At 38.7% G+C, this 24,313-nt stretch overlaps 1 protein-coding gene across 1 annotated transcript in view; it reads right to left on the bottom strand.

Moving 5' to 3' along the window:
• TNNI3K (TNNI3 interacting kinase) overlaps positions 1–24,212 on the bottom strand; it is a 73,423-nt gene extending 49,211 nt beyond the window's left edge. Inside the window, exons 1-7 of the mRNA XM_010169098.1 lie at positions 24,173–24,212; positions 23,447–23,555; positions 20,395–20,480; positions 18,762–18,859; positions 15,180–15,290; positions 6,885–6,983; positions 5,278–5,416 (exon numbers count right to left, since the gene is read on the bottom strand). Coding sequence (XP_010167400.1) covers positions 5,278–5,416; positions 6,885–6,983; positions 15,180–15,290; positions 18,762–18,859; positions 20,395–20,480; positions 23,447–23,555; positions 24,173–24,212 — 682 coding nt within the window. The remainder of the gene's footprint in view (positions 1–5,277; positions 5,417–6,884; positions 6,984–15,179; positions 15,291–18,761; positions 18,860–20,394; positions 20,481–23,446; positions 23,556–24,172) is intronic.
• Between the last annotated feature and the right edge of the window lie 101 nt (positions 24,213–24,313).

The following is a 24,313-nucleotide window of genomic DNA, read 5'->3' as shown; positions in this document are numbered from 1 at the left end:
GCAGAGCGCTTGGAGACGTATCAGGAAGTGGTCTGTTACATCAAAATGTCATTTCAGTGAGCATGCTGGAGCAGATTCCCATTTCTGAACCGTCTCATTGTGACTGCTGTTGTTTTAGTATAGCAAACACTAATATTACACACTTTTTATCATCAACTTCTATTTAAAAATGATTCTGCAGTAGAACAACATAAACCCAACAATTCTTGAGAATAGTTATTATCAAGTCAACAGTGTGAGACTGTGGCTGCTTGTTACTAACATCATAAACGTGACTGGGAACGTTCCTGGCAACGAGGCCAAGATCGCAGAATTGCTGGTACCTACTAATAGTACCAAACTCTTTTAAGGGCAGATGCATGCACCCTGTCTGCTGGAAGATCCTTGACCCACAGGCAGGAATTGTTTGAGACTGCCAGTTATCTTGGACCAAATCCGTGCCAGGGAGCCTTCTGCCTGTTTACAGGACAGGAAATTGCACTCCGGGACCTGGGAACCTCCTTAGGTTTGACTGGAACAGGGATGGATATACCTCATACATCTCTTTATCTGTCTAGTAGGAAGCAAGGAAGGGATTGAACAGGCTCTGGGCAGGGTTCTCCACTGCTGCAGAGACATACAAATACTGGGTTCATTACTCAGAAAAGATCTTCATTCAGTTTTGAAGGAGAGCATGTATTTCTGTGATTCTTAGTATATTCTTTCTGTGTTCAAAGACAGGACAACCGTAACTGGTTGGTAGCGTAACTGATAGAACTGACAAATCCAGCCTACTTTGTGCAATATTTAAGTCTATCCTGGTTTCATTAGGATAGAGTTAATTTTCTTCTTAGTAGTTAGAATAGTTGTGTTTTAGTTTAGCGTAGGATTTGTTATGAGAAGAACATGATAAGGTGCTGATGTTCTTAGTTGCCTCTGGAGCCCAAGGCCATCGCGTTTGGCTGGTTCACAGCTGCATTAGGACTGGGAGGGGGAAATGAAGTAATTAGTAAACCCCCAACTGGCATTTGGCTCTGCCAATGAGATATTCCATCTCCTGTCCCCCATGGGCAGGACATTGCCCAGGGCTGAGCAGGAAGCTGGGGATTCTCTAGGGGATGGCTCGGGCTCTGGCTCTCCCGGGATTGCGGGTTGGGTTTGGGGACTGTCTCTGCTCTGGGATCGCTGGCTGGGACAGGCTGGGCATTGGCCGGCGGGTGGTGAGCAACTGCCCTGGGCATCACTCATTTGTATATTCTGTTATTACTGTTATTATCATTTTATTTTAATTATTAAATAGTTTTTATCTCAACCCATGAGTGTCCTTGCCCTTTTTTTTCCAATTCTCTCCCCTGCTCCCTGGAGTTGCGGGGGGAGAGTGAGAGAGCGACTGTGTTTGGCTGCAAACCAAAAAGGTAAAACCACCACGAGGTCTCAGTTCAGTTTAACACCAGGTCTTTGAGCCAGTTTACAAGAAATTAACAGACTATTAAGGAATAAGTTGTCCATTAGAGGTGTCCAAACTTGTACTATATAGGCTTTTAAGCCCAACTTTGAGAAAGATCTCTCAGAAACAATTCTTTCCTATAGCTGAGCCTCCCTGGGACAAAGGGTAAACCACAGACATGCCCACGTTCTTTCTTCTTCTGATTTTATGTGAGTATAAGGAGCAATGAAAAATAAAATCAATCCCTGATTTAAAACCTTTCTGAAGCAATGCTGAATGCTCACAGAAATGGACACTCCTCTAAAATGAGCTGAACTTATAACTTCACTGATGTCTAGTGACAGATAATTCCAAAGATAAATCATGCTTCAGGCCAAAAAAAAAAGAAGAAAAAAGACATTTCTGTAAGTTACATCAAGCTTGTGGCTCGCAAATATCATTAACTGCGCTTACCAACCTTCCTAGCAGTCTTCGATTAAAAGGAGTGAAGAAAAGGCAAATTTTACTTCTCTATTCTAAAATAATTCTTCACTTTATAGATTCATGTGACATGTTAGCCTTTATTTTTTATTGTGATGTGGTACCAGACACAGATTCATTCTGAAGTGCAATAAATAAGAGGAGAATAAATGTCAAAGCTTTATAATAATAAATGTCAGCATTTTAGAATATGTAGCTACAGAATGGCCTGAAGGACATCGGGGTCTCAGGGCCATGAGCTTCTGCAACACAACAAGGTGTAAGATGGAGCAAGGAAGGAAACATATATCTTCTCCTTTGTTTATGGAGTTGGAAATTATGTGAAATACTTGTAAACCATTTCCTTTGCCTCTGGAAGGATATAGAACTACAGTATGGGATGATAGTTTTTGTTTTAATTGATAACTCTTTGATTTCTAAATGAAACACAACATGATAATGCAAGTTGGTAGCAATCACATTGACTCAGTAATGCCCCAAAATCTCTAGGAGTCCAGAAAGCATGAAAAAAAGAGAGAAGGAAATATAAGTTGTTAAAAACAGAAATGAGAAATTCCATGCTAAATCCATTTGAAAAAATCTCAAGATAGTTAAGGCACTTTAAGTGATAGCAGCTTGCAATGGCATGCTGGTCTCCGAGATATATTCGTGATCTCAAAATGAATTGAGAGCTTAAAGGAATCTGATCAACACCTCAAGAATAATTCTTGAAGGACTTTATGTGACTTCTGAAAATACATAGAATTTACTTATTCTTTCCCGACAGTGTTTATGTTAAAACAAATTGTGGGATTAGCCTCTGGAGAACCACCTGTACTCGTATTGGTTTTATGTACAAGCATATGTAAAATATGAACCTTCGTGATGATGTATGCACGGATAGTACATTTCTTTTATATGGTTTTCTTATATATTGTGGTTGGGTTGAAGAACAACTTTGGCTATTGCAGGACTGCAAATGTTGTTATATTTCATCAGTATTCTGACCTTTTCAGCCTGAATCAGTGGTTGCTGTTTTTTTCAGTTGCCATGGCCTCAGAGCTGCTCAACGAGTCAGTCAGGTTACATTAAAAGAAACAGCTCAAGTGTATGACACCAATTACTGGTCTGCACAGAATACTGCCAAAATTCTGTCAGGTTATTCCACCAGTTACTTTAATTCCTAGGCATTTAAGAGTTGTTCCTCTACTGCTATATTTATACCAGGTTTCAAAGTGTTTTACTTTGTGAGCAAAAGACTTCTCGCTTCCAGTCTCCTTTTTCTTTTTCCAGTGCTGAAGATGATTTTAAAGAAAAGAATCTGAAATGGTGTCCCAGATTCATTTCCTTTTGGAATAAACTGTCTAACTGATAGTGAACCTCCCATTGTGTTGTTATGGTGAGTGAATGTCTCTTCTTTTTGCCCTCTTTATTATAATTATATCAGTCCAGTGCACACACGTTGAGACTGAAACATCAAGAGCTCACTATTGAAAAAAGTACTTACAAACCTGAGTCATGCGGTTTCCCTCCACACTTCTACTGCGTGAGTGGGGTATGTGTACTGCAGGCACATCTCACAGAGAATATGGTAAATTTATACTCTCAACGTCTGGCAAAGATGAGGAAATTGGGGAGAAACACAGTCTTTGTGCCACTAGTAGACTAGGAACAGGGGTAGGTGGAAGCTGCTACTTTCGGCACTATGGGCTTATTGAGCAAGGAAGAAGCCTCATGGGCTCTTGTCCCCGATTTTACAATTGTTCAGGAATGACAGTGCTGTAGAGTCAGCAATGAAGACTGTAAGCTTGAGAACACAAAACTTGAGCAAAATGACCACTTGACTGTCCTCTCCCAAAGTCAACTACCAGGTGTCAGCGGGGTTTGGACCAGGTGAGGTTAGGAAAACTGAGCCCAGCAATTTAACATGCTTTTCAAATGCGCTACACAGCATCCCTTTGTAGCCTTCCCCTGTTATGCTCTATTATTTTTAATTAATGCATATCTGTGTGCATAGACTGGAACCAGACATCAAATAGGACACTAGGCTGAGAAGCAGCAACTGGAGAATTTTTATAACTTCTTCTTTCTCTTACATGCAGGATTCTTGCAGCAAATGCTTTTTTAGTTAGTTTGTTTCTTGTTTTTCCAGTTCTGTTTTTCCAAGATCAAATTGTGATATATCTGGGCAAAATTCTAATCCCATTGAAATTAATGGAAGTTTTGCCATTGACTTCAAAGGGACCAAGATTTTACCTTATATATTGTGGAGATAAATTAACCAGGGTAATGATGTAGTCCAAAGACGTATTAAAGAGCAGTACTTTTGGAAGTACTCTGCTTCTCCTTTTCAAAAAACTTTTCTTTCTTTTATTCTGAGGATAAGAAACTAATTTCCAAATAATGTTAGTACGTTGTTTCATATTTAGGAATCTCTGCACTAATAATCATAATATGCATAAAATTTGACCTCTAAGTTTTAAGATTTATAAGACTTTGTAGGATGTGGTCACAAGTGTGTATGCACGTGCCTCTGAGGCATGAGTCACAGTGACGGAAAAGTTTTGTGCCTTCCACACTCCCAAAACAGTGTAAGGAAAGGGAACAAAAGAGCAAGCATAAGAACTGAGCAGTAGTACTACTTGCATGCTAATATTAGTTGCAATGGAGAATGTTTTAAATTGCGGCACACGCGAAATACTCAGCACTGAACTGCAACGTTATAGTCTTACTGGCAGCAGTGCGAGGTCACCTGTAAAAAGAACGCAGAGATTCCTAACTTTCACAGAATGCAAAAAGCACGCTGCTGTATCTGCCCAGCCCACTACGTCTCTTACACACACACTTTCTGTCACAGAAAATGTCCTACAACCAAGCCTATGAACCTTGCGTAGCACAATAAAGCACGTGCTAAAAAGATTCAATTTTCTGTGGAATTGTTTGTGAAATATTTGGAGTTTTTAACCTCAATTATTTTAAATTACTTGCTGTATAATTTTGACTCTAAATCCTTCATGCGTATCTCCTTCACTCAGTGTTCACTATGCACTGAAATAATTTTTATTACAGATGCATACCACACAGCTGCATGTTCTTTGATTGGATGAGTGTCTCAGGAGTAAGCTACCTCTGTATATTAATTTGGTTTTCTGCTGCTGCTTTTCACCTCTAACTTATTAATGGAAATGGAATGCACGTGAGATGACAAACCAACCATACTTAAGGCGTGAAGAAAACTCTCAAACTGCTATTTTTTTTTTTTGTTTCATTTGCCCAAAGATGATACACAAACACACACAGAGTACGTTAGGAAGCTAAATTCAAGATTCAAGGCCTCACTCTGTCTATAAAATACAACATTAAAATTTATTTTTTAAAATATCCTTTCTTACCATCAGCTTTGCTTCCCTCTTCCATCAAGAGCTTTGTAATGTTGAGAAAGCCTTTGGCAGAAGCCAAATGGAGAGGCCTGTCTCCAACTTCACCACTTGCATTCACGTCAGCTCCAAACTTTAGTAAGAGGTGGGTTACCTAAATATTTCAAGGCTAATTAAAATATCACATGAAAATAAATCTTTTGACAAAATCAGAGATAATATTGCATGGGGTAATACCTTAAGTGGACACGTCTTTAAAGTTAAAACAAGGAGAGGAGGTTCAATAGAAAACTAATTTTTAATTTATAGATCTATGAAAATGCTAAAATTCTCAAAAGCAAGTGCTCATTCATTCTCTACAATGTTATATACGGTAAAGGGCTAGACCAAAGACACATGTATTTGTTTAACTAACCAGTCAGCAAAATAAAGCAAATGCCTTCAAAGCCCAAAAATGCCACTCCTCCCTGAGCAGTTCTCTTATCACAAGAGCACCATAAGAGCTTTTAGCATAATTTCACACGACTGTGACTGTTTGTTCAGAAGTGGTTTATAGCAAAGAAGCAAACTAATCTCTCACCACAACACACAAAGAGTTTTTGAATGTTACTGGATGATGAGACACACATATCCGAAAAGAAGGATCTCAGTAACACATCCATGGTTCACACCCCTGCCGTCACTCAGCTACAGAAGCAGAGCATTTTCAATCATCTCTGCATCCGGACTCTGTTCTTTCAAAAGCTTTTCCTACAACAACTCCTCGATGCACTCAAAGTAACGTGTCACTGGAATGAAAAATACACTCTACCTAGAGGTCATCCTTTGAAACTTGAAAATATCCCAGAATACAGACTTTTAGCTAAAGAAAGATGCAGGGTATGACTGGCATAAGGAAAGACAGACCCTTTACTACATAAAAGTACTACTCAGGGCAAATGGCTGGACTGTTAGACTAGCCATGTGTTGATTATACTTTAGTAAAAGAAGAGAATTAGGAGGTTCAGTGTCCGCTTTGGTCAGAACTTCAGATTATGTTTCAATAAGTCTGTGATCTGTGTGAATGATGCAAGTACAGTTGGAGTTGTCACGTGCACAGTACCTCACGGAAAATCCTGTTCTCCAAATGATAATTTTTTCCGTGAACTTAAGAGTGACCAAAATTTTGTTTGTAAATTCCAAGGAAAACCAACAGAATTGACATTTCATTGTTGCTGGGAAGTGATGTTCTCTTTTTGGAGAAGGTTAAGATAGCATACTCACATTCCTTATGCAATCTCTGAAATGTGGGATGAAGAAGCATCAAATGAAATATGTGTCTGGGTCCAAGACTCTTCATAGGTTAACAAAGCTAGTGACTCAATCATTTGTTTCAAGAGGTCTAGAGGGGAAGACACCAATTTTTACTGGGGTCTAGCACAGAGGATTAACCTGTAGAAATTTCCTGATGATATTCAGACTCTTAGAGCAACCAGAGATCGACTTAGAAAGTGTAACTTCAGTATGTGAGGCCTGTTCATGGCAGGACCCTCCAGGATGTAAAGCAAAAATCCCTGACACTAAGCCTATAGCTTCCTCAGTGTTGCACTTCTCAGCCTTCTGAAATCCCCCCATTCAGTTACCTGTTCATGGCCATAGTATGCAGCAATATGCAACGGGGTGAAAAAAACTGCATCCTGAACGTTCACATAGGCTCCATGCTGCAAAAGAATATCAACAGCCTGGAAGGAAACAAGCAGAAAATTCCAATCAGAAGCACTGTGTAAATGTGGTTAGTTAGTAAACCAAGATTTCAAAACCTTACAGTTAAAAAAAAAGCAAAAAGCCCCAAACAAGCACACTATAAAGGTGAAGAACTGCGTACAGCATGTAGAAGTGATTAACTTACAGTACTTTAACTGAACACTGAATGGCACTGATGCTTTATAAATAAGCCTGAAAATGTGTTTGCCATTAAGAAGACTGATTTATGAAGTGAGAGACACAGAAATGACTGTCTGGAGTTTCTCAGAATAACCTTTAATTTTCTTTTAACCATTATGAACAAAGAGCAGTAAACATATCAGAGATTTTAGAAGTAAAAAAAGAAAAAAAAAAGAAAGAACCTTTTAAATACAAGCGTGTGAATGTAAATCCTCAAGCACAATTCCCTCAGTGTTTAAAGATTTCTGTGTATTTTAGAAGATAATAACCCTTTGGCTTCAATAAATAACTCTAAGTGTTTGCTTTCAAATTTCCACTTTTTTGGTCTTTCAGGAGGCCAATGTTTTCCTGGAGAGCTATGAATTATCAAACATTGGCTTTCTGAATAACTGTCAAAATAGAAGTCTGAATGAAACCACTTTGGGTTGTATATTGAAGCCTAAGGGCTGCTAAGTTTTTTAAAGCACAAGGGAGCCTTTATGAGTGCTAAGGGGCTTGTGGCATGGATTATTTGAGTAGTTCCACATGTCATTGTAATTACTGTTAATTTTTTAATCTAATGATGCTGAGAGGTGCTGGACTGTGAATCACTCACAGTACAGTGAGCAACTGGAAAACACCTCCCTGGCAATCTGAAGAAATGACAAAGGGGAAACAACCAGCCTCGATGCTGCGCTATTTAAACTAGAACCTCCCTATCGAGGCTTCCTCCGCCGATGCCAATTAACGCTAGCTGCGATGAGGCACATTTCCGTCAACAGCGGCCTAAGCTGAGACCACCAAATCGTTTCACACATGCAGCGATGGGGTCAGTCATTTAAATCCACGTCCTCAAGCACTCAGAGAACGAAAACCTGTTACCAAGCAACATCAGTGTACAGGGATTATTTCTTTACACAATTTAAATTGAAATACATTTTTTCAATGGGGCTGCCTGAATACATTTTCTGTGTCAGGTCCATTCCCTGACATACTCAAGTGTTTATTTCCCACTAGTTTTAACCATTTCACTCTGGTATCAGCTGTGAGCCTCCCTAGGGAGCAACACTGCAGGGCCATTCCTGTCTCTGCAGAACCCAGGGGCTCCCACAGGTCCAGCACATTACAGGAGCCACCTCAGCTTTGCAAGGGCTCAGCCCTTCTACTGAAGACAGGCCGGAGGAGATGAGGATTGCATCTTGCTATGGAATTGTTCTTCAGCGCCTCTCTGAGTGCAAATGACAGGGAATTTTGGCCCTCTGTGTCTGATATTATCAGAAGCTAAAAGTATCCTGGGTGCACACTACACAGGAACAGATGCAATGATGATGCAAATGGGATAAAGGGAAGGGAAGGGAAGGGAAGGGAAGGGAAGGGAAGGGTAAGGAACGGAAGGGAAGGGAAGGGAAGGGAAGGGAAGGGAAGGGAAGGGAAGGGAAGGGAAGGGAAGGGAAGGGAAGGGAAGGGAAGGGAAGGGAAGGGAAGGGAAGGGAAGGGAAGGGAAGGGAAGGGAAGGGAAGGGAAGGGAAGGGAAGGGAAGGGAAGGGAAGGGAAGGGAAGGGAAGGGAGAGAGATCTTTAACCTCTCAGTGCCTCAGTGTGTCTGGGTACAGTCAGCACAGGTTTACCAAGGGTAAGTCTTGCCTGACCAACCTGATTGTCCTCTATGATAAAATGACTGGAATTTTGGGTGATGGGGGAACAGTGGATGCCATTTACTTTGACTTCTGCATGGTTTTCAACACTGTCTCCCAAATACTCTTGTAGCAAAGCTGAAATCTTACAGTCTGGATGGGTGCAAAACTAGGTAGGTGAAAAAGTGGTTAGATGACAGGGCTTGGAGGGTAGCAGTTCAAAAGTTGTACTCTGCCACTGGCACAGCCTGGAGAATGAGGGAAACAACTGCTCCCCTTTTCCTTGCATAACCAATTTTTAATTCAAAACAATACTTTGAACAATAATCTTACTTTGTAATTTTTTCTTAAAATTCTATTATGAAAGGTTTATTCAGAAGCTTTTTGAACATTCAAGTCAATTATGTTCACTTCAAAGAAAATTAATTAAGCTACTCTGAAGTTTAGAAAGAGTCAACAAAATAAAACATAAGACAGACTACATAAGGACTTTGTCTTTTGGACAAGGGTAAGGGATAAGAAATCCTCTAAGAAAATAAAATAAATTATTATTGACTTTTTAGCAGGTAAAATTTAAATGACAAGACAACTTCAAAAAAATAAGGCCTTTGCACCAGCCCCAGCCTCTGTACTGCCTTACACTAAAATATCTGGAGGATCTATCATGATTTTCAGAGTTTCTTTATTAATTAAGCTCTTAAAATAAAAATATGATTAGTAGCAAGCATTTGCCTAATTCCCTCCAATTTAGCACATGTAGATATGATCAGTCATGTCCTGCAAAGTGTCTTTGCATTAAATTATTACAACTCCTAACTCTCCATGTATCTGTCAGAATTTTAGAACAAACACTATGAGACTGAATTAAGGATCTGCTTAAGGGAGTTCTGAATGTTTTAAATACAACTTGCTGATTAATGTACAATTAATTGTCTTTCTTAGGAAAATGTCTACTGAAATATTTAGTGTATGCTCTTGTGTAAGACATGAGGACAGACATCAGACCAGCAATAAGTTTTTGCGCATTCTTTTATCTTAGCTGTTCCAATCAGATGAAACACAGGTCACAGATAAATCATTAATGAAAGATGCAGGTACTGGTGTCTTAAAACATAATGCTTCCCCCAGGATTGCTTTTGCTACAGGGTAGTCAAAGAATGGGATTTTTGAAATATTTTGCCAATATTGGTAATGGTAGCCACAGAATAGTTGAAATGTTTTTGCACAATATTTCTAAAAGATAACTGTTCTGGGCAAAGAGACCACTGTGAGTTTAACAATTCCATAATTTTAAAATGTTGCATTTACTTTGACTTCTTCTGGCTTAAAAATGAGTCTCACACAAATTTGCTGCACAGAACATTATTGGGGAGAAGGCACAGCTGGAGAAAAGTGTCATCAAAATTTGCCCCTCTTTTCAGACAAGTTCACATCACAGGTTAAGGTAAGCTCCTTTACTGAGCCACAACTCCACGCTTTTTCACCTGTGTTTGCCAAACACCTCGTGCTCCCCTTTGTGGGCTGTAAAAGGCTTCCCTCACCTCATTCAGTCGGGACAGTTTGTTGGTAGCTATTAAAAATAACTATTGAATTCAAACCTCATGAGTTCCAGTCCTCTTTGTCACTGGCTGGATCCTCAGACAGAGGTAAATTCTGAGTCTTTGATTCCCCTTTATCTTGCAGCTTGTGTAGTCACATATATTGAATCAGTGTGAACACCATTTCTATATTCCTGGTTCTAGAATGATTCTGAAAAGGTCTGAAAAATTGCTCACAGATAAAACAAAGGGCTGGGAAGATGCAGCACTAGCATAAAAAGCATGGAATGAAAGAAGACAATGAGGACTTTGCGAAACATCCAAATAGGCTCACATAAATATAATTTTTTGAGGTTTCTTATATCATTTGAACAAACTCCTGTTACTAGTAAAACTCCAGTGAAGACAGGAGGTGACAAACATGCTGATGGAACATATGAACTGTAAATGAAAAAGGATTTATTACTGTAGAAAATCTATAAGATTTCTGTAAGATCTATAAGATGGGACTAACTCCCTTTTCCCCAGCAGGTCTTTGCTACAAACACATTCACACTTCAGTGTCTCAGGTTTGCAGGTTGCAAAAATTAAGTAGCACTGGTTCATTCTTCCTGCAACCCTCAGTCCAGTTCACACATCTGTAGATGCTGTGATATCAGACTGACATCTTTAATTTACAGAATGAAATAGGCAATGATACTGGTTTTCCAACACAGTAATACTGGACAACACATAAATGTGCATGAGGCACATGTATTATTTATTTAGCAATTGCCTCCCTGGGCTGGAAACATTTAATGCTTTCAAAATAGCAGACTTAATGAGAGATTTATTAAACTTATTTGGTGATGTTTCTAATACAGTCATCAGCTTATATTGCAATTTTTCATTAATTTTTCATTCTTCCCATTGAGATCTGCAATTTCCATCAATAGATAAAATAAGCAAACAGCACAGTTTTGGTGAAGTAAAATACAGCACTAAATCATAGAGCAGATGAAATATTTATAGACCACACGGGCTTAAATGAGTTAGAACATCCCATCGATGCTGATGGCCTTCAGTATCCTAATTTCAGAGAACTGGTCACTCCAGTGTTTCAGGTGTGGTGATGGAGCAAAAGCCAGAGACTGTCTCTTCAGGGAAATGGGGAACAAAGCAGTTTTTTCCCCAGTTCTCTCTATCCCTTAAATGCAGTCAGTCCTATTCTGTAGTAAAGGACTATGTTGCATCAATTGGTGTGTACAACTCTGCTATTTATTTATTTAATTGTATAAATAATTATTTATTTTGGAATTAGGAAGATGACCAAAAAATCTATTTTCTCATTCTTAAATTTATCCTATTTTTAGGGAGGTTGAAAAAATTATTCCATATTTGCATTAATTTTAATAAAATTGTAGACAAGCTATTCAATCTAGCAAAGGAGATTCTCAGCTGGCTGAAAATTTCAAAGCTACAGAAGGAAAGGAAAAGTCTGCACTTGGGCTGTAAATCTTCAGTCCTCAGACCAGCAGGTGAACCAGATGAGTTATGAAGAGTCCACACTCTGTTTATGGAGAATACATCTGATAAAGATTTGATCGTTCCCAAGGAATAAATAAGGGGCTTTTCAAAACCACTCACAATAAGTTATTTCTTATCAAGTTAATAGTCTCATCCTTGTCAGATTCTGAGTACTCTTATTTTTCAATAACCTCAGTAGGAGCTAAAGACATGAGACAAATAGCAGGCCTTCTTCCGACATTTGCAGGACAAGGTCCAGACATTTAAAAAATGACTTGAAGCCCCGATGCAGAGAAGAGTACTTTGTATTTCCCACAGAGGAAACATTAAACAGATACTCCATGAAAGTGAAAAAGATCATTAAAGAGTTAAGACTTGGGTTAATGCCTCCATCATAATTCTTGCACACAACAATCAGACACGGTTGTTCCTTATCTGTTTTTTAGTGAGAGGTTACACAAGGAAGGATTTCCATTAAGCTAATAAAGAGAGCTGCATGTGTACCTGAAGGGAATGTCACGATGCCCTGTGAGCTGAGGGATGTAATGCCACAAGGCAAACACCCCCATCCCTGCTCCTCGAGCGCCGACACACCGAGGAGCCTCGTTCTTCCCTCTGGAGAGCTGACCTTCACAAAATAAATGGTTGGCTTGCCCTGCTAGCACGCTTCCTCACTCACCTGCTTAAACAGATGCTGCAGATTGATTTGTCCCCTGATCACTGCTGGAGTTGCTGACTGAAACACTGAAGACTAACAGCTTTTTAATTGAGTTCCTTGGTGTGACCACCCATAAATTGTTTTAACCTTCTTTAGTTTAACCTTCTTCACACACACAGACTCTCTAGATAAAACAAGGTTGTCAGCAACTGTATCTTTATGCACGCTGTCTTTAACAAGAAGTGCAAACATACCTGTTGGACTTACTTAAACCATTTTGGAACCAGTTTGGAGGCTGCAATGCAAAGCTAAATTCAACAGTGTCCTCAGTTGTCCCTGGTGGCCCACAAGTCTGGGAAAGGTCCCCAGCAGACCAAGTATGCACATATAAAAATATGAGTATAAATATAAATATACATGTATATATACATAAGGGATATATAATATACATATAGCCCTTAAGGGGGTGAAACAAGATAATGTATATTTCCATTAGAAAAGGGGAGAACTTTTACAGAGACACAACTTCTCCCCCTCACAGGACTTACCAGGACTTACTCACTACACTAACTAGAGCTAAAACTCTTGTTCCAGTAAATCTCTGCCTCCTTCATTCTCACCATCAGGTAGCCTTTTGCAGCCAAGATATAGTAGAAAATTTACTAAGGGTAAACAGTTTTTACTTGCAAAAATCCTGGTATGCAAGTCGTTCAGAGCTGGGTTTGCAAAGTGTGGCTGGTTTCTCTCAGTCACTACTTTACTGTTGCCATCATTATCTGCATTGGTGTCCACAGAGTCCAAAGACCTTCGAGCCCTGCGATGGCTACTGTGATGTCAGGCACTGTCTCTGCCCAGGTGTATGTGCAGTTAATGCACAAGGTGAAATACTCAAAGGTATTAAGTGCAAAAATTTATAAAGGGTGCCTGGTACAATTTTCAAAAGCTTCAGAGTAATTCAGATATGTAATTAACTTAATTGGAAATTAAAATCCTGGCTACAATTCCAGTAGGGATCTATTGACATCTTTGAAAACCTAAATAAAATAGAAAATCTGTTGTGTTATTACTGACCCAGAGATCTGATAAACTCTTCAGACTAAACAGACACAGTAGGTTAAAGAAAATCTAAACTGCATCAATGAAGAAGTATCACCTTTCCTCAGCTGAATTTCAGTGGCTAGCCTTATGGTTTCTCAGACCAGGTATTTAAATGGTAGCAGATTTCTTGAGATGGTATAGAAAATTTCTAGAGAGTTATAAATTCCTCAACAAACCACCTGTTTGAAAATAAGTGTATTTTCTCTTTTTCAATATATAATTATGTAACTATTTCTATGTGCCTACGTATAGCAAATAGTTTGTGTGTGTCTTTGTGTATAAGTTGGCTGACAGAAAATGTAGCAGAAGAGACGGCTTTCTTCACACGAACGCACTCCGTGACTGCTGTAACTTGGGAGTTCGTAAGAGATGTATTTTTTCTTGTCATGTGCATACATAAAGGTGCTTCTGTTGAAAACTGCACACACACTTTGTTCTAGTCACCCAGCCAAACTCCAATACTGGAAGTGAATTTGTAAGTCAAAGATGCATAACTAAATTCACAGCCTAAAGCCAAGTATTAATATAACTTATATTTCATCTTCGTACTTAGTTATTTCTTCTTGCATTTCTTGCTGATTATCTCTCTTTAAAGAATTCTGGTGTTTCTGTCTCCATAAATCAGTCCAGGACTCTGTATAAGTTAAAAATTTTACTCAAGCAGAGGACAAAATCTTTGCTTGCTTAATGGACCCAAAGGATATAAAAAGCAAAGTACCTGAATTCATGAGTACTTTTACAGTCATAAACCCTTCATTACCAAGGTAATTTTGCATACCCAGTACTTTAAAAGATTAAAAAAATAAATAAATTACACTGAGTGAGCTGTTGCCAGGGTGACAGAAATGAGATGATGTATGAAATGACTGAACCGAGGTGGTAAATGATAAGAAAACAGATTCATGACTGACAGCATGTCTAGGATGGGAAAGGCCTGATTACAGGCATCTAGGGAATCATCCCTCTCTTCCTTCCTCTGCTCCCCATAGTGGTAATTCTCCAACCCATAGGAGACTTATCAATATGGATGTTTGAGGTTCACGCTAGACTTACTCTGACAACAGTTTTCTCTGCACTAATCCAAAGTATAAAATAGCCCTAAACTGAGAACCTCTGTACCTTTCTGAAGTGAAAATCACAGAGCTGTGAAGCAGTGCCCATGACACCTAGAAGAGGGAATAAATCTCTTTTACTGTGCCTCCTTCATGCTCAGAAAGACAGCATTTGGAAGCTTCACTCCATACCCAGGTTCAGAAATCTTGATACGTATGAGTGAGTGTGCTTCATCATGCGTCTACTGGTTAACGCTTCTGATATTTAGAAAACAATGCCATTTACGGACAAGACTTTAAAGACATTTATATAAAGGTAAGAGGTGTACAAGCTGATCTCTATCCTTTGTGCATGTTCGTTCAATATAAAAATATATGCACAGATGTGGTTTTCACAAAATCTACAAAAATTAAATAAAATTTAGCTGTACTAACCAATTCTGAGGTTTATTTTGAATGGCATCAACCTAAACCAAAATGAGCTGCTAATATCAACAGTCAACTTCCTGTACAGAAAAGGAGAAGCATACCTGATGGTGGCCGGCCATCGTGGCAATGTGAAGGGCTGTCAGAGCTCCATACCCAACCTGCTGAATGTCAGCCCCACCGTGCAGCAGCGCTGTTAACAGTTCTGCATTGTCCTGAAAGGCACACACAGAGAGCTGGTCATTTCTGGGACACAGCTCTGATGATCGCGGGAGGCAGCCTGAGATTGCTGTGTATATCTAGGCCTCCCCAGCTGTTCCACTGCTGCCTTGCAAGAAAAGGGACTGGATATGACCCCAGGAGCACAAGAGAGCACAGAAAGGAGTGGAAGGAAGACATGTCCTGGGCACCAGAAGTCTCCCTTTGTTGTACTGAAGCCTGTATCGTTAAGAACAGTTCCTATTCTGAGTTTATGATGTCTTCAAACATCTCTCAGTCTCCAAGCCATTATTAAGTGCTCATGCGAACTGTTCTAATTGTCAAAACATGACAGTACCTGACATAAGAGAAGGGCACCTGAGGAGTTCCCAGGATAAATATATAGCATGTATGCCAAATTCTGAACTGTGAGCTTATTTTTCATATCATTTCACTTCTCTCCTGTCATGCACACAGTTTTTGCTATGACTTCTTCCAGGTAGAGCAACAGCACTGAGCACTATCAAATGATAGCAATAAAAATAAACTTGAGAAACACATTAAGAGTCATAATGCCCAGGCAATATCACCATTAATAAATTCTCCTTCCTTCACAAATAGAGGAATTAAACACAGAGAAGTGTTTAACTGGGGGCAGTGGCAGAATTTTCAGGAGAAACCAGGCCATCTTTCTCACCACTGCCTGTTCTAACAGCACCGACTAGAGCTATCATAATTTTCCCTTCTGGGGATCTGCCTTCCATCATCATCCAGCCCAGAGGATGCTGGATGATGCCCAGAACTGCCTTCTTCAGCTCACCTTCGTTGCTTCCTAAGAAGAAATGCACAGAGCACAAGGGCAAAGGAGATGCTAAATCTCCAACCTCCCTCATTGCTCTCTACCGCTGCGAAGCAGACGCTCAAAGGGCAAGTGTGAATCAATGCCAGGGAGGCAGCAGCTAAAACATGCCTGCGAAAGCATAATAACATTTGTTCATACTGAAGTGGTTTTCCTATTTCCAGGAAATACTAGGATTTTCTCTTTGATAATAATGGACAGTAAACGTTTATATCACTTTTCCTATCAAATAGTTCTAGACCTTGAAGCATGGTACTCGGTTGCATAATGGGTTGTATATTGTGCAGCCTGGGAAGACAGGTTGAGCTTGAATTATCTTGGAATATTCTGTTGTGATTAGTAACTCAGTCCATTTTTCCTTGTTCTGTTTTACTGTTATGAAATGCCACAAAATACTCAGAGATAAGAAGAAGTCAAGGAGTTTCAGAAGAGGCTGTCCTGTCTCAATATAAAATGCTTTGTTTTTTCTGAGGTATCTCTAGGCTCCTTTATATTTTACTTAGAAAAGAACCGTAATACAACAAAAGCTGTAACTGAGTAACTCATGGTAAATTTTGAAGTCTTAAAATGCCACTTACAGAAGAAACACTATATTGCATTTTATTTTACATCCCCAAATTCACACTGGTTTGCTTAGCTTTGTGCAACCTGAAAAAGATACTGGATATTGTATCACAGGACTCGAGTGATTAAGTAAGTTGCTGATATAGTTTTGTGCCTAAATGGATGTGAGAGATTTATCAACTTTACCATGCAATGAAAACAGACAAACCAAGATTGATAGCAAAATGAAAACTATTTCCAAGTAATGAAAACATCCTAAAAATCTGTTATAAAAGTCCTATTAAACAAAGAAATTTTTTTTCAACTAAACGGAAAACATTCACTGAGATTGACACTAAAAAAAGGCAGAGAAATCCTTCTAAACAATTTGCTAATTATGCAACGCTGTGTAAACTATAACTTCATTCCATGATGTATAAGATTTGATTATTGTCATCATTTTATAGCTTGCATATCTAATTGGTACCAGTGGTTGTAAAATTAAACTAAGACAGGAATTACAAGACATAATGGAAGATGCAGCAAGTGCTCGTATTATAGTAATTAGGAGAGGGAGGAAGCTTATGGTGCAAGTACATGGAGTTAAACCACGGAGCTGCAGAGCACAAGCCACCCGCAGCACCCACAGTGTATCATAAGGTTTAGGTGTCCGGCTCCATGTCTGGGTCTTCAGCCCATTTAATGACCAGTTCTCTACGTGCACTGGGGGCAAGTTCAGCATTCCAGTGACGAGACTCACGAAATCCAGCATCTGGAGCAGGACACTGGCTTAGCTGGTCCATAGCAAACATTGAAAATCAGGGAGTGTCTTTCTTCCCATCTTCAGACAAAATTACAGAAGCTGCTGCTTGCATCTCTTCTTTCTTTCCAATCCTACCTCCTTCTACAATAGCCAAAAGGTTGAGACATTGGAGGTTCAGTGTCCTCCTCACACAAACAGTACTCATGACTATGCCCCATGTCCCAGGTGATGCTGACATTACCCAACCTTTGTTAGGCTTTCCCTTCGCTCCCCCTGCTCTAACGACCCTCCTGCTCATTTCCACAGGGAAGCTGGTTGCAGGCTCGCTCCAGGAGAGCCATAGCCTGCTGCTTGGCAGTATGACTTCGAACGCTCTGCAAGAGAGACTCCGGTCTTCTCTCTGGACTGATATAATAACAGTCAGATTATTGTCTAATAGAAGGTAAACCATCTCCCCTTCCACAGGTGAGCTTTTGGAGGAGAGTGACTGTGACTGTGACTGTTTTGGAATTCGGTATTTGGATTAAAGACCATCTACCACAACTGCACCCTCTTGCATCAGTGAGGAACACCACTTATGTATCAAGAGCGGCACACAGGTGCCAACCTACCTAACCTGCTACCAGCTTTGAACATAGGGCAAATCAGGACGGCATCTGCTGTGCGAGATTTGCAGAAGAAAGGTTGTTATGACCTTGTGGCACCTATGGGACTTATAAAGGTTGACAATACAGTATAGAATATAAACTCCTAAATTTGATCTGAGTTCCCTCTAAAATCTAAGTGCTTTTGGGGCTAGTCTATACATGGATTAAGTTTATAAGCTGCTCCATCTCAAAATAAGAATCATAACAATTCTCTAGGAAAATGCTGTCTTTGTTCCACCTCATTCCTTGCAACTGTTACTGTTGAGTCTTAAAAGATAAATATAATAGTGAAGAAAATTAATACTGAAGCTGAATTTGGAAATTGAAGAAGAACAACAAAAAAGAAGCAAAAAAGAGAGAAATTGTAAAATAAAATCCTTTGAGATTGTTTCTATTAATAGCTATAATAATAAAAAGAACACTCCTCTATCTTGAGTTGCATTGCATGATTTAACCAGTATTTCCAAAGCAATATCATATCCTTCTGGATGATACTACAAAAGCGCATGTTGATTTCCTGTGCATGGGCTCTTTATAGGTAATTTTCTTATGCACCGTAAATGTGAAATTTATATTTTCACCAGAAGCAGCAACTCAAGAGCTCAACTAGGTAGTTCAGACAAACAAGCTGCTCAGTTCTGATTTATTTTCATCAATTCTATTCAAAATAATTTACCTTATAAGCTGCCAAGTGCAGAGCTGTAAATCCATTTCTGGTTAATCTGGATGGGCGCAGACCTTTTAGCATAAGAGTTCTAATATGTGATTTGTTGCCTTTAGAAAGAAAATTGGAAAACAGAGTCATTTACAGAAAATAATGTGCTGATGAAATACGAAACTTCTGTGTGAGTTTGAAAGCAAAGAGAAATAGGTAGCTCATCTGCTGACCTGAGGCAAGTCATAAAATATATCTCGTGAAACCTCCAAATGGAATGAGGCACCATTTCCCTATCCATGGGGACAGCTGAGATCTGGCCATGTACTGGCTCACTGTTCACACTTTAATAGGGATTTGTTAAGGACAACTGAACTTCTAAAGAAGCAAACTCCTCTTCTAACATCCAGACCATGCTGCAAAGAGCCCCATAGGCTAGCAGATGCTTCCAGAACCTCTGGTTTCTCAGACACTTGACTCCTTTGTCCTTTCAGAACAGAAGCCCTGCTCTCCCTCTCTGCACAACGTGATTGCAGGGACAGTCTCTTGGAAGGATGCTAATGAATCTCAGCACGGGCAGGCAGCTTTACTCTTACCTTCCAGATGCACAGTGATGATCTCAAAAAATGCACCTGCCTTCTCCACACTTATGACAGTAACCAAGGACAATGTCAGATCTAATAGCTTCTCTCCCTCTCCAAGTGTTCACATACTGTACTTAATTAATTAACGTTGTATGTTTTCTTAAACTTCCTCTCAGCAACTGCACCAGTTGCTCTAATGCTACCAGGTACTGATGCCACTTTTGGATATGATCTTGCACTCTGAAATTGAAAGTAAAGATTCACTTGGTTTTCAGCAGTGCAGGATCAGGCCCTCCTTCATGACAGCATCTAACTAAGACTTAGTAAATAATTTATCCATGTTGTTAGTAAGCACTCTGCAGAGTAGAAACCTTAGGGTAAAATCCTCTTTACCTCTCTCAGCCAATTTCTGCTGAAAATTGTATAACAAGTGCAAAGTGTGTGCACGAGCTAATGACTCACTCTGTGGATAGCAGAGGAGCAATGTGGATCAGAGTGGAAAATTCCACCATTAGTGTATTTTTATGAACATCCCAGAAGACATCTTGCACTCTTACGCACCCTGATTTGTTATCTGCAAAAATCCCATCAGCTGATATTTTTCACTAAAGCATTTAAGTTATTCTTTTAATCACCGTGAAATAAAATACAGGTATTTTTATTATACTAGAAAAATAGATGCATGTATGGCAAAGTATTGCTAAAACTAGCTCCCTAGCCTGAAGCCTGTACCACGTGCAGAATACAGAAATGTAGAACAACACAGTGTGATGAGTATGGACTGTTGCCTATAGCAAGTAATTTAGAATTAGTCGAACACCTGTAGTAAAACATGCTATACTGTCAACCAAAACTTTTCCTGGAGTGAAGAATCCTCCGTAACAGGGTTCAGTGTAACTCGCTTCAACCCCACTGGAAACAGAGTTGAGAGTAATGCTTACAGACGCTTATCCAACTGTTAACAGGGGCAACACAGAAAGAAATTAACTGCAAATATAATCTTCCTGACAGAACAAATCAGTAGCAATGTAAATAAAATGTTTAAAGAACATTATATTTCAAATACATACCCCCACATAGGCAACATAAATGAAGAAGAGAGAGCCCATTTTCCGTGCGGTAATTTAAATTGACTTTGCAGAAGGCTTCATCAGAGCTGAAAAAAGAGATTTTACAGTTGATTACTGTTTTCATCCTTTAGCACAGTTTCTTTCACTTGGAAAAAAATTAAGAGAGAAATCTCAATATATTTTTTTTGAGACACAGGGCTAAATTTATACCCATTTACATTCTGTAAATCTATAGAAATTATCCATAAAAACCCGGTTTCTTTATTGATACAATAATAACTAAGAAATATTTTAAAAATCTGTGTATTCATTCTAAAATGATGAGCAGGACGTGCACAGAACCAGAGGCAAACCAGCTAAGTAAAAAGAATAACCAGAAAAATAAGTTTATGTTCCCCAAATAAGATCACAGAAACACTATGCAATCAATACATGGAAATATTTATATGAAAGCACTATGGAAGTACATCTACAGAAGGAAGGTAGCCAAAGCTCAGACAAAAAATTGGCAATGGTAAAAGGACAAATGTTTCTAAAGCATTTTGAGGAATGAAGTAGTCTTTCCAGAAATGACATTTCTGGCTGAGGATTTGCTGTTCTAATGGCACACTAAGGCCTAAGAAGGTCTGTGAGTGTCTGGGAGGACAGGACAGGACAGGAGGGGCTGGGCAGCATCCTGCCCAGACAGAACCCAAACACCTCTGCTCAAAACACCCCTTGCCAACAGTCACGTTAAGGCCTTGGGAGGAGGACAGGCCCCGTAATGCTCAGCAGGCTGGTGTGGTTTTATAGCACTGTTTTTCTGCTTTGGTTTATTGCACTGGAATGTGATATATTAAAATTGAATTTTAAAATAATTTATGGATCCTCATTTTCACTTCCCATTAACTTGTAGTCAGGTGTTTCTGGTTTTGAGATAAACAATTAAAATATTGCAGTTTGTATTCATACCCTACTAAGGAAAGGCATGTTTGTACTTAAAATTCTCAGGCAACTAAATGTCACTTACATATTGTGACACGACGAGATGAAGCTCAATTTAATGTTTAATTTTCTTCCACGTTTTGGTTCAGTGTTACGTTTTTATATAGCTTAATGATTTCCTGGTGCTTTCTAAGCCATGCAAGGATGAAATGAATAATTAAAATGAAGTAATTATTATTAATAAGTTTCTAATATAATAGCTCTTAAGCAGGATCCATACCAAGTCTGACTCAGTAAAAAAAAAACATTAAGCATTTGTATCTGCTGTTCTGTTCTTTTTCAGCAAAAAAAGAGAACATACATAAAAATGTTACAACCTATGTGATTTTATAATACATTCTAATTTTATGAAGAAACACAAATGGCATCTTTGCATAAGATTTTTGACAAAATTGTGTGCCTCTGTGAGATTAATTCTTCCATCAATCTAGATTTTCATATGCATTCTTTAAAAGACAGGTATCATGTTAAGGAAGCTCATTTTTTATGTCTGAAATGCAAACTGCTTTTGCATGGAACAGCTTTTTCACGCGTTACAGTCACATTTACCTTTGCCTGGTGACAGTCCTTCATCTACCACTTCCACTTTCCTAATGTGGAAAATGTTTTGCTCAGTAAAAATATAATCTCATTCTGGAAATGTGTTTTATCTCCATGCAATTCTTCTCTGACATACTGTGATTAATGATAGTGGTATAAGGCTCATCTGTTCTTCAGGCTTTCCTTCAGGGGCAATTGGGGGAAAGATAAATTCCAGGTTCTGGGAAGCAAGTCCTTTGAGTTAACTTGTCTTTGCTGCACCGCGTTGGGTACGTGTGGATGTACGACCCTACGTACCGCGGCGCTGCGGTCACTGCACGGGGGAGTGGATTGCCTCCCTTGAAGGATGAATCCTGCAAGTCTCAGAATCACAGAATATCATCATGTTGTTCAAGTCATGTCTCCTGCTTCAATTTCCATCTTTAGAATTGCATTCAAAATTCACATTCCTAGCACTTAATGTGTGGGTAAGAATCCAGGTTTTATCATTTGAGCTCTATATTTAACTTTTCCTCTTCTCCCAGCTTCAAAAATAATAAAAATAAAGTTTCAGCTTGTTTTCTTCATGATATTCAATTTTAATATCATTTTTGTTCTTGTAGACTGGCAAGATTTTAATGTTTTTGTGGGAAAATATTGCAAGGAAAGTTTTATATATTAAAAGCTGTGATTAAAATGCCTATATTGAAAACGAAAACTAGCTCAAATGACTGCACTCAGGGCCCAGTTTTATCTAGGTGTCCTCTTAATTACTTTCTGAAGACATAGTTGCATGTTTTATGGAAATAGAATTCTGGCTTTTTATTTTTAGGATGCAATAATAGCTCTGAGGTATAGGAATAGAATAGGGACAACTTTTGTCCAAGAGGTGACAGGTGCTGGGCTACTTACAAATTTACTTTTCACTATTGTAACTGTTTTGTTTGTTTGTTTGTTTGTTTTCCCATGGTGGCAATTACCCATTGACCTGTGCATGTGTGTAAAATGGGGATGCTGACAGTTCTTTCCTCTGCTAAGCGTTGTCACTTTTGTCCTATTTATGTTCCAAATCTTTCAGAGCAGGAACTTTAACAGCTAATTATTTCATTTCCATCAGGCAAATTACCTTCTTTGCCTGAGCTTCCAGCAACCATCCAGTTTCTCAGTCCTAACCTTTTTTAATAACTGGTTTTGTTGTAATAAGGAGAGAAAAAAACCTATTAATTCCTCTGGTACTTCAGAGATGAGAAGTCCTCCGAAAATAACCACTGCTGCTGTAGAAACATTTTTCATACTCGGGCCAGATCTGTATATAGGTGTTTGTTGTAAAATATTGTCATTAGTAATTAACAGCCACTAATTTTGGTACTATGCTGTGGGACTCTGGCCCAGAACTGCAATGGCATATTCCCAAAAATAGACATTAAAGAATGTGTATTCCATGCAAGAGAAACTCCTTCCACAGGAAAACGCCTGAAACTGAAAATACTGTTTAATAGCCAATACTCATTTGAAAGAAATTAATAAAGAGGTTTCCAGAATATTTTACCTAAAAACATGCTTCAGTTCTGCCAGCTCCTTTTCTTTGATTTGCAGATCATCTTCTAATCGTTCTATGATTATAGCATACGATTCACTAACTTTCTTCTTCCATTCATCTAACAAAAAGAAAATCCTGATTCATAAACCACTTCAAAACATACATGAACCAGGAACTGAAATCATAATGTCCCAGTAACCAAAGCACATGATTTTTAAACATCCAGTTGTACAGTTTCATATTTTTTCTATTAAATTATGAAAGTTCAAAATATTACAGCTATTAAACTGTTCTTGCTGCAACCAATATAGACATATATATACTGATTTGATAGACAACTCGTACATATGAGTCCTTATCAGAAATATTTTTAACTTGAACAAGAGAAAACTTAAACCTTCAGTGGGATTTGTTAGCTCTTACTTCCTAAATCTTAGCATAGATACACAGCATAAAAAGGTTGGAAATTTAAAGGTTTATTTAATGAAGTATGTGTTAAACCAACATAATAATCTAAATCAATATGACTGCACAAAGAAATTTACTAGCTTTTTGTCTTCCTTTACAGACTGTATATGTGATTTGGATTAAGCTGTTCTTGTAAACCAAGAACAATACAATACCTTACCCTTGAACCCAAGAGTAAACTAGCTATGAGTTATTTCCTGAAAGATTATTTGCTTCTTTTAGATAGATGTATGGCATATTGCATTTAAAAAAAGCAAGATTAATTACCAGTGCAAGTTTGGGTTGGTCTAGATTTATAATTTCCCATTTGTCCAATATATCTTCTTTGTTTCAGTGAAGTTCTTGCAGTAATATGATTCCTTGTTCAAGAGCAGTGACAGTCCTACTGAAAAATACTTTTGATAGTCT

This window comes from Antrostomus carolinensis, unplaced genomic scaffold (assembly GCF_000700745.2).
Source record: "Antrostomus carolinensis isolate BGI_N321 unplaced genomic scaffold, ASM70074v2 scaffold25435, whole genome shotgun sequence".
NCBI classification, from domain to species: domain Eukaryota; kingdom Metazoa; phylum Chordata; class Aves; order Caprimulgiformes; family Caprimulgidae; genus Antrostomus; species Antrostomus carolinensis.
The sequence above is the reverse complement of the archived record's forward strand: the minus strand, read 5'-3'. Positions and strand labels throughout refer to the sequence as shown.